Raw genomic sequence first — 15,047 nt, forward strand, 5'->3', positions numbered from 1 at the left:
ACACAGATCTCTTACTTTTCTGACTGTTCTTAGTCTCCTTTCCTAGATTAATCAATCAACATTTATTAACTGCCTACTCTATGCCCGACACTGTGCTAATTGTTAAAGATACCAAAAAAGGCAAAAAGACAGTCTCTACCCACAAAGAACTTAAAATCTAAAGGGATAGTCAACATGCAAATAAAAATGACCAAGCAAGACAGGATAAATAGGAAACAGTTAACAGACAAAAAGCAGTAGAATTAGAAAGAGCTAAGAAGGTCTTCCTGTAGATGGTGAGCTTTTACTTGAGATTTAAAGGAAGCCAGATAGATGAGTAGTTGGAGCTGAAGAGGAAGAGAATTACAGTCTCAGGAAATAGCTTAGAGACAAGAGACAGAGTGTCTTGTCTTGGAACTGCTGGGAGGCCAGTGTCACTGGACTGGAGGACATATGGCAGAGAGTAAGGAAAAGAAGACTAGAAAAGTAGGAGAGGGCTAAATTAGGAAGAGTTGTAAGTGCTAAATAGCATTTTATATTTGCTCCTGGAGGTAATAGGGAGCCACTGGAATTTGTCAGGGCAGGGAATGTGAATTGATTGGACCTGTATTTAAGGAAAATCACTTTGGTTAGTGAATGGAGGATGGATTAGAGTGAGAAGAGACTAGACTCACCAGCAACTATTATAATAATCCAGGTATTAGAGGATGAGGGCCTGCATTAGATTGAGGACATTGGCAGGGGAGAGAAGGGGGCACATTGGAGAGTTGTTACAAAGGTGAAATTGACAGGCCTTGGCAAAAGCTTGGATATGGGGATACCCACTCCCCAGTCATGGATCTTACCCAGAACTATTCTGATTCTTCTGTTCGGTTTCTATATCCTTTCTCAATAATGTTTTCTACCTCTGGTTCCATTTTCATGTCTTTGTGCTCCAACAACTATCACCAATGGTTTATTGGCTCTTTACCACTGGAGGTATCTCAAGACTCCACAAATCCACAATAGAACCCATTCCTCTCCCCTTCCCCATAACTACTCAGTCTCCAGACTTTTCTATTTTTACTGATATAATTTGGTCATTTCACTTACTTACCCAAGAACTTTAAATGCTTCCAGGATAAAGCATTCTCCTTAAATTGACCATCTATAATCTGGCTCCTTTCACGTGTATTATATGTGACTCCATTTCCTGTACTCTACATTTTACCCAATTCTGCACTCCATCTCTTGCCTCCAAGCTTTTGAACAGCCTTCAATGACTTCTCTTAGAATCTCGAGCTTCCTGGAAGACTCAGTTTGTTTCTGTACTACCTCTTGGGAAAGTCTTTTGTGATCTTACTAATAATCAGAATCTAATGGTTAGAACTCCCTCCTCTTCTGGTCATTGGTATATATTTATGTGTTTTCATTTCTCATCTTCCCAAGAGAATGTAATCTTGAGGACGAAGATGTATTTTGGCTGTGTAATGCTAATATTTAGCACCATGCGTATCATAAGTTCTTTATAAAAATTGGATTGGAATAGACCACTTAGAAATCTTCAAGTGGAGATTAGATGACCACTTCTTGTTGCACAAAAACTTCCTTTTCATGAATAAATTGGATTAAATGATCTCAAGTTTCTTGGAACTCTTGAGTTTCTATGATTCTGTGAATGTGTCAAAGCCCATTGATTTTTAAAACCATATTTAAAACTAGGCATTGACCCATACTTAACACCATACACCAAGATAAGGTCAAAATATGTTCATGACCTAGGCATAAAGAATGAGATTATAAATAAATTGGAAGAGCATAGGATAGTTTACTTCTCAGATCTGTGGAAAAGGAAGGAATTTGTGACTAAAGAAGAACTAGAGATCACTATTGACTACAAAATAGAAAATTTTGATTATATTAAATTGAAAAGTTGTTGTACAAACAAAACTAATGCAGACAAGATTAGAAAGGAAACAATAAACTGGGAAAACATTTTTACAGTCAAAGGTTCTGATAAAGACCTCATTTCCAAAATATATAGAGAACTGACTCTAATTTATAAGAAATCAAGTCATTCTCCAATTGATAAATGATCAAAGGATATGAACAGACAATTCTCAGACAAAGAAATTGATACTATTTCTACTGTACAAAAATATGCTCCAAGTCATTATTAATCAGAGAAATGCAAATAAAGACAACTCTGAGATACTACTACACACCTGTCAGACTGGCTAGAATGACAGGGAAAGATGATGTGGAATATTGGAGGGGATGTGGGAAAACAGGGACACTGATACATTGTTGGTGGAATTGTGAACACATCCAGCCATTCTGGAGAGCAATCTGGAATTATGCTCAAGAAGTTATCAAACTGTGCATACCCTTTGATCCAGCAGTGATTTTATTGGGCTTATACCCCAACGAGATACTAAAGAAGGGAAAAGGACCTGTATGTGCCAAAATGTTTGTGGCACCCCTGTTTGTAATGGCTAGAAGCTGGAAACTGAGTGGATGCCCATCAATTGGAGAATGGTTGAGTAAATTGTGGTATATGAATGTTATGGAATATTATTGTTCTGTAAGACATGACCAGCAGGATGGATACAGAGAGGATTGGCGAGACTTACATGAACTGATGCTAAGTGAAATGAGCAGAACCAGGAGATCATTGTACACTTCAACAACAAGACTGTATGATGATCAATTCTGATGGAAGTGGATTTCTTCGACAAAGAGACCTCAGTTTCAATTGATCAAGGATGGACAGAAACAGCTACACCCAAAGAAAGAACACTGGGAAATGAATGTAAACTGCCTGCATTTTTGTTCTTCTTCCTGGGTTATTTTTACCTTCTGTACAATTCTTCCTGTTCAACAAGAGAACTATTCGGTTCTGCACACATATATTGTATCTAAATTACACTGTGACATATTTAACTTGTATAGGACTGGTTGCCATCTGGGGGGGAGGGGGTGATAGAAAAGAGGGGAAAAATCAGAACAGAAGTGAGTGCAAAGGATAATGTTGTGAAAAAAATTATCCAGGTATGGGCTCTGTCAATAAAAAGTTATAATACAATTTAAAAAAACATATTTAAAACTGCCCTAAATAAAAATGCATTTAAGATAATATAAATCCAAAGATTCTTGAAGAAATTAGGGAGTTTCTTCCTGTGCCATCATACAATGTTAAAGATAACTGTTTCTCTGATGTTTCTAAAGCCAGTCATTTTGATTTTACAAACTAAACTAACTAGAGCTTGAAGTGAATGTGATGAACTTCTTTACTTTGTCTTTTTTTTGTGTGTGGAGGAAGGGAGGAAGTCATTTTTGTTTTTTTTTCTATTTTAATTTTGGTCTGTACTTATGGATACTCTGAGCATGAAAACTAATTGTGTATCACCAATAATGGTGCACAGCTTACCTGTTACTCAGAGGATTCCTTCAGTTTAAGTGATTAGCCCTGCATCACATAGCTGGTATGTATCTGAAGCAGGACTTTAACCTCAATGACTCATTGCCCACTAATCCCATTGATCAAATTAATAGGATTTATGTATTTGTTTGCTTTGTTTTGTTATTGGGTGCTAAAGACTTAACTGTCATTGTTAATCCTTTTCAAAGTGGGAAAGAATTTACAGAGCTGGATATTCAAAGTTTGAAAACTAAGGCAGATTCAGTTTGAGAGAGGCTATGTTTGTATAGTCTTGTATAATCCTATATGTTTATATAACCTATTGAAAAGAATTTACTACCCCTACCCCCAAAAAACCCAAACTGGTTTACTGATTTTTTTTTTCACTTTCAAGCTAATTTTTGTACTATTATATAGTCCTTAACATCATTAATATGTTTGATTAACTGAACCAGGATTATCTCATTCTTAGTTCTTTTAGGATGTTTCTTGTCTGGGCAAAGAAAAAGAGTTTAGAATTTAGGGCTCTTAAGTATATTCCAAGGAATTGAGGAATAACTAATTTTTAAAAATGATATATGTGTGTGTCTGTGTATTTTTTTTAAGCATCCATATGGCCACTTTTAATTTCTTCTGTTTTGTATTATCATAATTTGGCTTGGTTGGATATGAAGTTTTTTCACAAGTGAACTTCCCAAATAGTGGTTTACATGTTTAAAGTTTCTGTGAAAATATTAAATATTGTACTAAAAATTTATATTATATTCATTTACTTGATTTTAACCTTTTTTTAATGACTCAGAGATATCATTATGAATGTCAGTCATACTGCTGCATAATACAGTGATATCCTTAGGAACTATTGAGGTGTGTATGGCTGTTTGCCCCTACACCAAGTGGCTCTAGATGGCTATGCGTTTATATTTCTTCTGTCTGCTTTTTTGTTCTGTCTGTTCTTGCTACTGTGAGCTATTATTTTTGTTGTTCTCTCTGTTGTTTCCTGCTTTTAATTATTTTAAATAAGTTTTTCTAGTGAAAGCTTGAAGATGACTATACCTTTCCTATAAAATGCATAGGCTTTGTGATGATATTTGCTATTCAAATTAAAAGTCTAGCCTATAGATAAGTTAGGCATTGATCTTCCTTTGTAAAACACAATACAAGCTTATATTGCCATGAAAATAAAAATTGTAGAATATTCTTGGACAAGAATACCTGCAGACTAATTCTGTAATGGTTTCTAATCTAAAAACGATTTTAAATCTTGGCTATTTTTTGCAACACTAAACAGTTTTTAAAAATGCAAAGTTTCCTTACCAGTAACTTTGAAAGCCCTATCCTTTGGAAAAAATGGACACTTCTGTCCATCAAATATAATTTTCCATTATTCTGCACTTTTTTCCCCTCCCAAACTGTTTCTTATTTTTTGAAAATGCAAACCATTTATATTGTAGACTTGAAAGGCAGTAACCTGAAAATACTTTTTCATATGCATTAAGCAACCAGTGTTTTCCCAGAAGCTGATAGAGGTCAGAATGTTATTTTTCTGTGATTTGGCTTTTTTTCCTGGATAAAATAAGTTTATTTACAGCATCAAGATTGGGTGTTAAATGTAAGTGACTTAGTACTTTTTCAGTAATTATGGAAATAAGAAGGTCTATATTATAGATTTTTAGTCCTGTTATCTGATTCAGTTTTTATTCAGAAGATTGCTGGTTCTTGGATAGTTAGATAATGTGTCATTTAGAAACTATCTGTGGTCAACAACTAGCAGATTTTAGGATGAAATAGCATTTGAGTATATTAATAATAGAAAAGTATTTAAAAAAATAAAAAAAAAGAAAAGTATTTAGAATTTCATCACTAAAATTTATAGTGAATATTCCTACTTAAAAACTAAGTGTGGAAAAAAATTAAAGATTGGATGACTAAAAATAATTATGGAATAAACTTTTCTTTGTTTTAAAGTCAAAAAATTGTAGTATTCTGGATTTAGTTTTTTGTTTTATTTTGTTTAACATTTGTACCTCTAAAAGGAATTAGTAATGTGTGTAACACTTTGCCCCAATAATTTGCTTTTTATAGTCTTGTAAAGCTTTTTTATTTCACATTTTTCTTGACCTGCATAAAAAGACCAAAATATTGATCAGCACTGAATACCAAAACTAGTTATTTAGATGCCTGCTAGTATTTCTCAAGATATCTTTGTACTATATGAGAACTTTTTTGGGTTGTGGTAAGGTTAATTAAATACTTTGCTTTTAGTATAAGGCAGAGCCATTTCAGCCCTTGTCCAACGGAACTGAATTTTGAAGTTGCATAATGATCTTAGAAGATATTTGATGTTATAAAAAAAAAAAAACACACCCCCACAGCAGACTCCAAAAACAAAGGTTATAGTTTTAATATATTTAGAGTGACCTGGATAGGCCACTGGGACAGAGGTTAAAGAAATTGGAAGAGATAGAATTATGTAGTAACTATTCTTCTTAAAAACCCAAGAGGTATCCAGAATAGCAGCGAAATACAGGGGACAGCCTCCCATTGCTTGACCTGTGGGCAAAGCTCCAACTGCTCATTCTTCCTGTCTCTCTGCATCTGACTGAATACAATATTGCCATAAATAACTATGGACTTTTTTTTCCCTTAAGTTACTAACACTGATATGCAATTTGTTTTTGTTTCTTTTCCCAGAACAAGCTTGCCCTCTCCAATGTTTTCCAGAAATGACTTCAGTATCTGGAGCATCCTTAGAAAATGCATTGGAATGGTAAATAAACAAATGAATTGTGTAATAGAGTATGAGGTAGAAATGTGTTTAATTGTTTAACTTTTTGAGGCATTCAAAAGTTTACACATAATACAGGACTAGCATGGTGAAATTAAAATGTATAGAGATGCTTACAGAAATGGAAATTCTAATATATGCTATGCTAGAATGTTTTTAAACCATTGATTACATTGCCTATATTTTAAAAATTAAAGTTTTTTTCAATAAACAGAAATCTATTTTCCTTCCTTCCTATTTTCTTATTCCCACTCCCCATCAGAAAAAAAACAAAGAAGAAATAAAGGAAAAACCTGGCACAGTCAAGCAAAACAAATCCTACTCTGACCATATCCAAAATAGAAATGTCTCATTCTGAACTATGAATCCATTATGTCTCTGTCTAGAGCCGAGTATTATGCTTTTTATCCATCCTCTGGAATCATGGTTGATCAGTACCTTGATCAAAATTCTGAAGTATTTCAAAATATTTTTCCTTATTATGTTATTATTATATAAATTGTTCTCCTGGTTCTGCTCACTTTATTCTTCATCTGTTTAAACAAGTCTTCCTAGATTTTTCCAAAATTCTCCCCTTTGTCATTTATTACAGCAAAATATATTATTGCCTCAATCTACATTAAGATTTGACTTGAGCATACAGTTACTATCTCCCATGTTATAATACTTTTATGTTTCCCATCCTTTCCCTTTAATAACTAGTTTGAATCAGTTCTTTCCAATAAGTGTAATTGTTTTGTTTTAATATATATTAGAGTTTTCTAAAATTTGCTCCTGACTGGGATTTTCCTTTTGAATTAAATAGTTTTATGCTCAGGTATCAATCTTAGGGAAATACCGAAACTTTCTTTTATACTAGATGATAATGGCTCGCTCTTAATTTTATTTTCTGTTTTTGAGGCTCTTTTGGGTATTAGCCATTTTGACATTTTTCTACTTTGTTCTCGCTATCTTTATATGGGGGATTTTTAGAGCTTTCACAGACTTTTGCAGGCTTCTCAGAATCCTTTTCTTCCTAATAGTTTAGGTCTCATCCATCTCCTCTGTGAAACATTTTTTGATTCCCTTGGTGTAGGTAATGTATTCTTCTTCCTTAAATGACTTTGTGTTTATTATCTTTGTACATGTTCTATCTCCTCCCCCTATTAAAATGTGAGCTTCTTGAGAACAGGGACTCTTCAAATTTTTTATTTGTATCCTTGCCTAAAATAATGACTTGCATATAATAGTCTCTTAATAAATGTTTGTTGAATTAAATTATAAATTTGAAAATATTAAATCTACCCCCCCAAAGATCATTAGCAAAATTTTGAGAAAATACAGAATAGTTACTTTCCCATAGTTTTCTAAATTTTATTTTTTACATTGTATTTTGTATAAAATGTTCTCATACAACTTCTGAAATATGCATAGAAAATAACTACCAAAAAAGGGATTGTACATGAAACTGCAAATCACGATTACATACAATTTGCTTTTTCCTTTAAGAGTGATTAATTCATCTCTGCTTGTCTGTGTTTCCTTCTGGAATTCCTTCTCTTCTCTACGGAGTATTAAAAAATATTTGTTAAAGACCCCCTTTTGTGTGTGTGTTTTGGCAAAACTATTCCTAATCCCATAATTTTTCCAATCCTGCTGCCCACCAAAGGAGGAAAAAAATAGAAACCCCTAATTGTTATAACAGATCTGTATTGTCAGAGCATCCAAAAATGTATGTTTTATTTTGCTTTTGAGTCTACCTAGCATGCTTCTTCATGGTCCCCACATTATTTTTAGAAGTGATGGGGTGTTGAGGTTCAAAAGCATTGAACCCCCAAAACATATTGGGATTTTAGGTTCTTCCTATATAATCCACTAAATGCTGGGGAGCAGAGGGGTTTGACCACAAAAATATATTGGATCAAGAGGTGTCCCAAAAGATTGATTATCTCCAAATCAAGATTTTGTTATTACACTATTTACTGGTATGCTATTTTCCAAAGGGGACTAACAAGGAGAATGATTCAGGTTCTACAGTCTATGGTGGAACTCAAACCAGAGGAATATGTCATAATAAGACAAGCCAAATTCTTAAAGAAGTTAGTGGGAGATTAAATTATTAGTGGGCTTATCCTAAAAGGAATTAGCTAAAACAAGGAGAAAGGCACCATAAGCAGCCAAAGCTCCTAAAGAATTTGCTGCCATAAGACAGGCAGTTCCTAATGAACCCCCAAAGAAATGGGGTATACATAGGTTCTTTTAGAAGATTACTTTTAACCATGGAGTTAACATCATAACTTGGCCTCCCAATTGAGTACAATAACTGTGGGGTCATATAGAGTAAAATTCAGGCCTTCTCCTGTTTCTGCTCCTTTTCCCTATGGCCTATGAAACTATAAAGAACCTGAGGCTTTTTTGTTAGGGTTTTATTCACTCTTCAGAAGTATGAGTCTTTTAAGTATGAAGTTGTAGTTATTATTATTTTTATCCTATTTTTCCTAGACTCCAAAGGAATATCTAATAACCTTCCCATTTATTTGTATAAAATAAAAACAAAATTCCTTCATGTTTAAAGAGGATCATGTATCATCTTAGAGAAATTAGGCATTTATCATAAATGTTTAGCTATGGACAGTTAAAACCTGTAGTTGATAAAAATGGATAACATGCTTCATTAAATACTTCTACCTGATCAAAGGTTTAGTTTAAAATTTTAAACAGGATTTATATTTTCACCCACCCCAAAATCTTTGTATTCATTTCTGACCTTTGTGCAAATGCCTCTCCTTCCTTTTTCTGCTCTTAAGTGTCAGCTATATTGTGCTAGCATCTTATTTCCTTACATTAGTGGCCAAAAACTTCTTCGGGACTGTGTCTAAATAATTAGAAGTACTGTCTAAATTTAGATGAGCTAGTATCTGAAAAGATGGAAAATTATTTGGTATTTGACTGGCTTTATACGTTGAAAGATGCCACTAATTCTCAGAATTTGCTAAGTAAAGAATAGAGCTACAGAGGAAGTGTAGATTGGGGTGTGTTCTTTGTTAAGCAAATTCCAGAAGCTCAAGGTTTGTAGGAAACATTTATTAATGTGGTTTGATTGGAAATTCTGTCAGGCTTCCCTGGAAATGACAATTCTGTGCTACTGGCACCCTCTGTTGTAGTATTCCTCTGTTTTATAGTCAAAACAGATATTAGATCACTAAAATGGGCAATTGCCAAGTATTTACTATAAGCAGATTTGAATATCAAATCACAGTGTCTTAAATAACATGTATTTTGAAAGACAAGTGTGAGTAAAGTGTAGTGTACTTCTTTTTTCTTTTAAGATTAGTTTTGAGTGGATTAAATTTCCTTATTTCCTAAGTCCCCCTTCCCCCTCCAAAAAAAACAAACAAACAAGCAGAAACTGGAAAAAATAGTTCTGTCTAGAGATTAGGTTTACAAGCAAAGAAAGGAAGGAAGGAAAAGAAAAGTCATCCCAAAATTGTAGGGTTATGTGTTCTTGTGAAATTTAAAACTTTAATTTTTAAGACTCCTTTTGTGGGATCTCACAGTTTTCCTCCTTAACCACTTTTATGAACTCATTAGAAAAACGAACAATCTACATAATTAAACCTTCTTTCCATTTTCTACATGTAGAAACCCCCTCAACCTTGTCTTCTGAGTTTCATAAAGCAGTTTCTAATTTCCTAACAAAATCATAGATATTATAACCAGAATGGATCTCAAAGGACATGAAGTCTAACTCCCTCATTTTATATGAGAAAACTGACCCAAGAAGGTCACAACTTACCCAGAGTCCAATGTAGCTACATATATCTTAAACCAGAGAGTTGGGATTAGATTTGAGTCTTAAATTTGTAGTACTGTAAAAGATGTCACTAATTCTCAGAATTTGCTAAGTAAAAAACAGAGCTTCAGAGAAAATGCAGATTGGGGGAGAATACAGAGTATGATCATCTTGCACTTGACAAAATACAGACCTGAAACCTACCCATAAATCTAAAATAGTTAATGTTCTTTATTTGTGATGTATAATGAATGTTTATAGAATTCTTAGTCAGGATTTTAAAAACCTTCATCATAAAATGAATAACCATAAACAAATAGACAGTAAGAATAGCAATATTATATAAAACCCACAACATTTAACAACATAGAACCAAAGTAATTAACAAGAAATTAATATGTCCCTTTCATGCTAGATCTGTCTGAAATTATGCTCCTTCTGGCTTTATTTTCTTCCTTTTAAAACAACAAAAACAAATTGTATTTAGTAGATATACAATTCTGTTACTAGTAATTTGGTTTTGCATCACTTTCTACAAGTCTTACCATATTTTCTTGAAATACTTCCTATTACTGCTTGTCATCAGAAGTGGTTAATGCCATGTGATCTTGGGCAAGTTACTTAACTTCTTAGTGTCCCCAGATAACTCTTATAAAACAATTGCCCCAGGGATGTGGTAAATCTCCAGCCTCCTCTCTCATCCCTTATATTACTGAGCTGCAATTTATCTAGTGGTTTCTTATAGTTGTATATATAGATGAGTTTTAAGGATTTTGTTTGCTTTTGCTATTTTAAAGGGTTAATTATGAATTTTTTGTGTACAAATAGAGCCTTTTTTCTTCTTTTTATGCTTTTGGGATGAGAGATAATATTGATGGAACTACTGGATCAAAAGATATGAATGATTTATTTCTACTGCTGTATATTATCATGTGCATTCAGAGTGTTTGCAATTGTCTGTGTCTCATGATCAGAGAGAGTATTATTAGAGTATTATAGATTCAAAAATCAGAACATTTTTTAAGTTAAGTTTTTTTTGTCCTTTAGGCAGATAGGATAAATTTAATTTCTGATTTTAACAATCTGAAAATGCACAATTTTATCATCTATGACTTCTCACCATCCTCCAAAGCAGAATATCCTACCCTGCCTTCAAAGTTAGAATCCTGGGGATGGTGCCAAAAAGGAACAGTGATGGGAAGCAAACTCCCCTCCTTCGAAATCTGCTAAGCAAATCTGAAAGATGTACTAGACAGAACCTTGATGGGAAAATCTAGAAAAAATTATCTTGAGTTATTAGTCTAGCCCAGGTTAGCATAAGGAAACAAGGCGGTCTGAAGATACTGGGGAGAAGGAGTACCTGGATATGATCACTCAAGTGCCCAGGAAGAAACTGTTTACTAGGAAAAGAGAAGCAAGCACTATACCCATATTTGGGCACAGGGATAGATGCAAACTAGCAACTTTGTTACCCATTACATAGTTCCAGGTCACAAATCTAAAAAGGATTAAGAAGGGTACCAAAAAGGTGTTGTTCCAATTAATAGTAGGTAGACCCTGGGTAATGTAAAGGAGGAAGCAAGCATCAGCTGTGTGCCATAGACCTGCAGAGCAGACTTCATTTAATTCATTTCCATCATTTAATTCAGCCTGAAGAACAATAACCAAGACAAAAATTCTAGTCCAAAGGGAAAACTAAATTCTTCCATTCTGAACTTACAGTTTTTCAGCCAGCATTTAGGGACTTATTCCAATAGCAGTCTACTCTTGCTCATACTCAAATCCAGGTCAGGAATTTACAGAGTTTAGTAAAGAGCTAAGAGCTGGCAGGGAGGCACAGGAGACAGCAATAAGACTTTGCCTTCAATCCAAACATTTGGGAAATATTGAAAGCTCGCAGGCTTTTATCCTGTCCCTAGAATCCTGGAATTATACAACATTCAGTACAAAAAGAAAGTAGCAATAGGACCAGCATAGACCTTTTTTCAAGAAGAATAGCAGAGCCTAACTTTAATATCAAGTCTGAAGTCAGGAAGTACGCTGACTCATTGAACAAACAAACAAAAAAAGAATCCCCCCCAAAGTGGTGGGTTAATCTGAAGACCCAAACCCAGATGATAATGTCTCTAAAACATCTTTAAGTAAATCCTCAGAAAAAAATACAACTTGGGCACAAACTCAACTGGAATGCCTAGAAGAGAAACTAAAAAAGAGTAAAAAAAAAAACAAAACAAAACATTTTTTTATCATGAGAGTTCTTTAAGAAGAAATTGGAAAAGAAATAAGAGCTAGGAAAGAAAAAATTATAAAGGGAATCAACAGCATGTCACAAGAGGTACAAAACCTTCCCAAGCAAAATGAACTTCCTGAAAATTAGAATGAGTCAAATAGAAGCCAATGACTCCATGAGGCAACATAACTATTAAAACAAAGTCAAAAGACTGAAAAAATAAAATCTGAGATGTCTCAGCAAAAACCAACTAACCTTGAAAAGAGATTCAGGAGAAAAAAAATTAAGAATCACTAAACTATCTGAACACCAAACTCTCAAAAAGCCTTTATATAGAATCTTACTTAAAGAAATCTTATCAGCTCTCCAGAACTAGAGGGTAGAGAGGTAGAAAGAATACACAATCATCTATCTACTGAAAGAAACCTCAAATGGAAAATAGCCAAAAATATGGTAGTCAAAATCCAAAGCAGAAAACTCTTAGGAATATGATAGCCAAAATCGAGAGCTTCCAAGACAAAGGAAAAAAAAATATTCTAAGCATCCGGAAAGAAAAATTCAAGTAAGGAGAAACTACCACCTCAAAACACTTGATTTAGCAGTCACTACTATAAAGAAAGAGAAAACTTAAAATATAATACTCCAGAAAGCAAAAAATGAACCCTTAATGGGATGGGAAACAAAAGGTTTCCTGATGAAAAGCCCAGACTTGTATAGAAAATTTGAAGTTCCAATAGAGGAGCAAAGAGAAAGATAACAAACAGAAACAGGAATGAATAATAATAAATCACCAGCAGCTGCAGGGGACTGAGTCATATATTTATTTAGTTCATCATTTGCATCAAGGGTTTGATACTGCCATGACACCAATAAAGCTAACCCTAACCCAAGTTGGACTTACCAAGGTCAGATTATTATTGATATATTAATTCATTCAGCAATAATAAAATACCCACTATGTTAGCCACTGTATTAGATCCCAAAGCTAAAAAGACCAAAAAATTGCTCTTCTTAAAGAGATTTTATTCTTCAGTATATAGATGTTGACGTGAAATGTATAATTCAAGAAAATTTTGCTTTTTTTTTTTTTTGGTTGGAGTGGAGGAAGCCTAATCTTGACCTATTTTCAGGTTGTTTAATCATTATCTAACAATACTCAAGAGAATAAAAAAAAATTTTTTTCTTTCTGGAATTTCCTCCCTACTCTTAATTTATCAGCTGACAAACAATTGCAATTGAGAATTTCTTCAGTTTCATCATTGGTTGTTATTAATTTGCATGGATAAATTTAAACCTTGGCTTTCAGCTCAGTCACAAGATGGGACTACCTGTTGTGAATATTTAATTCTACTGATTGAATCTCCCTGTGATAAAAAATATTTATAGATATAGATATATACTGGTTTTTGTTTCTTTTCAAAACTTGACCCTTATAATATCCATGATAGCTTCCCTATTATTAGAAATGTTTGGAAATAAATACAGACATGTTTGCTAATTGAAATATGGATCATATTACATAAAAATTACAACAAAAATGTGTTAATTTCTGAATTCCCAAGGCATTGTTTAATTATAACTATATTTGAAAGAGAAAATAAGACCTAGTTATGTGTTGACTTTTCTTGTAAAATTACTCTGAAAAATAGACTTTTCAATACTCAGAACTAAGTTTAAGTAAAAGAAGAAAAACTGCGATATATGCAGTTCTAATCCATAAAATCTGTTATGTACAGCTTGGTTTTTTAAGTAAATAATAAATTCAATACTTTCATTTCTAAAGTATATTGTTATCTCTGTCAATCTCTGTATTTTCTTCTCTTTGTGCATTTTTTAATATGCTTAAGCGATTTTCCTTTTCTTTCTTTGCTTTCACTGTCACTATCTTCCCTATCCCTGTATTTTGTGAATGTATCTATTGAGAGATAATTCTTTTGCTTATATATTTGAATCATTTCCCAATATATTTTGAACATCATATCCTTATCAGAGAAACTTGCCCCCAGATTTTTTTCCCAGTTAACTTTTACCCTTCTGATTTTTATCTATTTATTTTGTTAGTACAGAATCAATCTCATATAGGCAAAATTGTCCATTTTATCTCCTGTGATTCATCCACCTCTCAGTTCTGTCTCTTGAGACCAAGTAAAACAAGGCCAATCCTTCTTTTACATGATAGCCCTTCAAATACTTGAAGACAATTAATGAATAATTCTCCTCTAACTAATAATATCCCCAAGTTCATAGCATGATCTCTAGTTCTTTTGTTTCCCTGGTCATTCTGTCTTCAGGCTGTTCACCCAGGATTAAATATATGATTTTATTCTCTTGTCTTCCAAAACAGACTCTGCCTACTCTAATTTTAGTTGAGGTGGAGTGGAAAGAGCCCAGGATTCAGCAGTAGAGAAGTGATAATATGGTACCATGGCAAAAGCACAAGATTTAGAATCATACAACAGAGGTTTACATCCTTCTGCTACAAACTAACTAGGTGCTTTTGGACAAGTCACCAAACATGTCAGCCTTCTTTTCCTCGTCTGTCAAATAAAATGAATGAATTAAATAATCTCTTGGAATAAAGTTTCAAGATGTTAAATCTAATCTAAAAAAAATCTAAAAATAGATTTTCATAAAAACATGCATATCTGAGCCACTCTGGTTAAAGAAAGTCAATGCCGAAATACTTATCTACCCTGGTTTTCTTTTCTCCTTTCTTCAGTCTCTCATTTTCTACCATTAATACAGTCTGTTCAATCCCCAAGAGAGTTAATATACTACTAAATTAAAGATTTATAAGCATTCTGCCATATAGTGTTTTCCAGAAAAAAAGACAAAATGCATTTTCTAGATAATTACTGTCCTCCTTCCTGCAGTTTAA

The 15,047-nt window shown here is 33.4% G+C and overlaps 1 protein-coding gene across 12 annotated transcripts in view; it reads left to right on the forward strand.

Annotated features, from left to right (window-relative positions):
• Positions 1–15,047, forward strand: part of OSBPL1A (oxysterol binding protein like 1A) — a 269,237-nt gene that overhangs the window by 220,548 nt on the left and 33,642 nt on the right. For all 12 annotated transcript variants that reach the window (XM_031946509.1, XM_031946508.1, XM_031946510.1 and 9 more), the window contains one exon: positions 6,074–6,149. In XM_031946509.1, coding sequence (XP_031802369.1) covers positions 6,074–6,149 — 76 coding nt within the window. The remainder of the gene's footprint in view (positions 1–6,073; positions 6,150–15,047) is intronic.

This window comes from Sarcophilus harrisii, chromosome 1 (assembly GCF_902635505.1).
Source record: "Sarcophilus harrisii chromosome 1, mSarHar1.11, whole genome shotgun sequence".
In the NCBI taxonomy this organism is placed as follows: domain Eukaryota; kingdom Metazoa; phylum Chordata; class Mammalia; order Dasyuromorphia; family Dasyuridae; genus Sarcophilus; species Sarcophilus harrisii.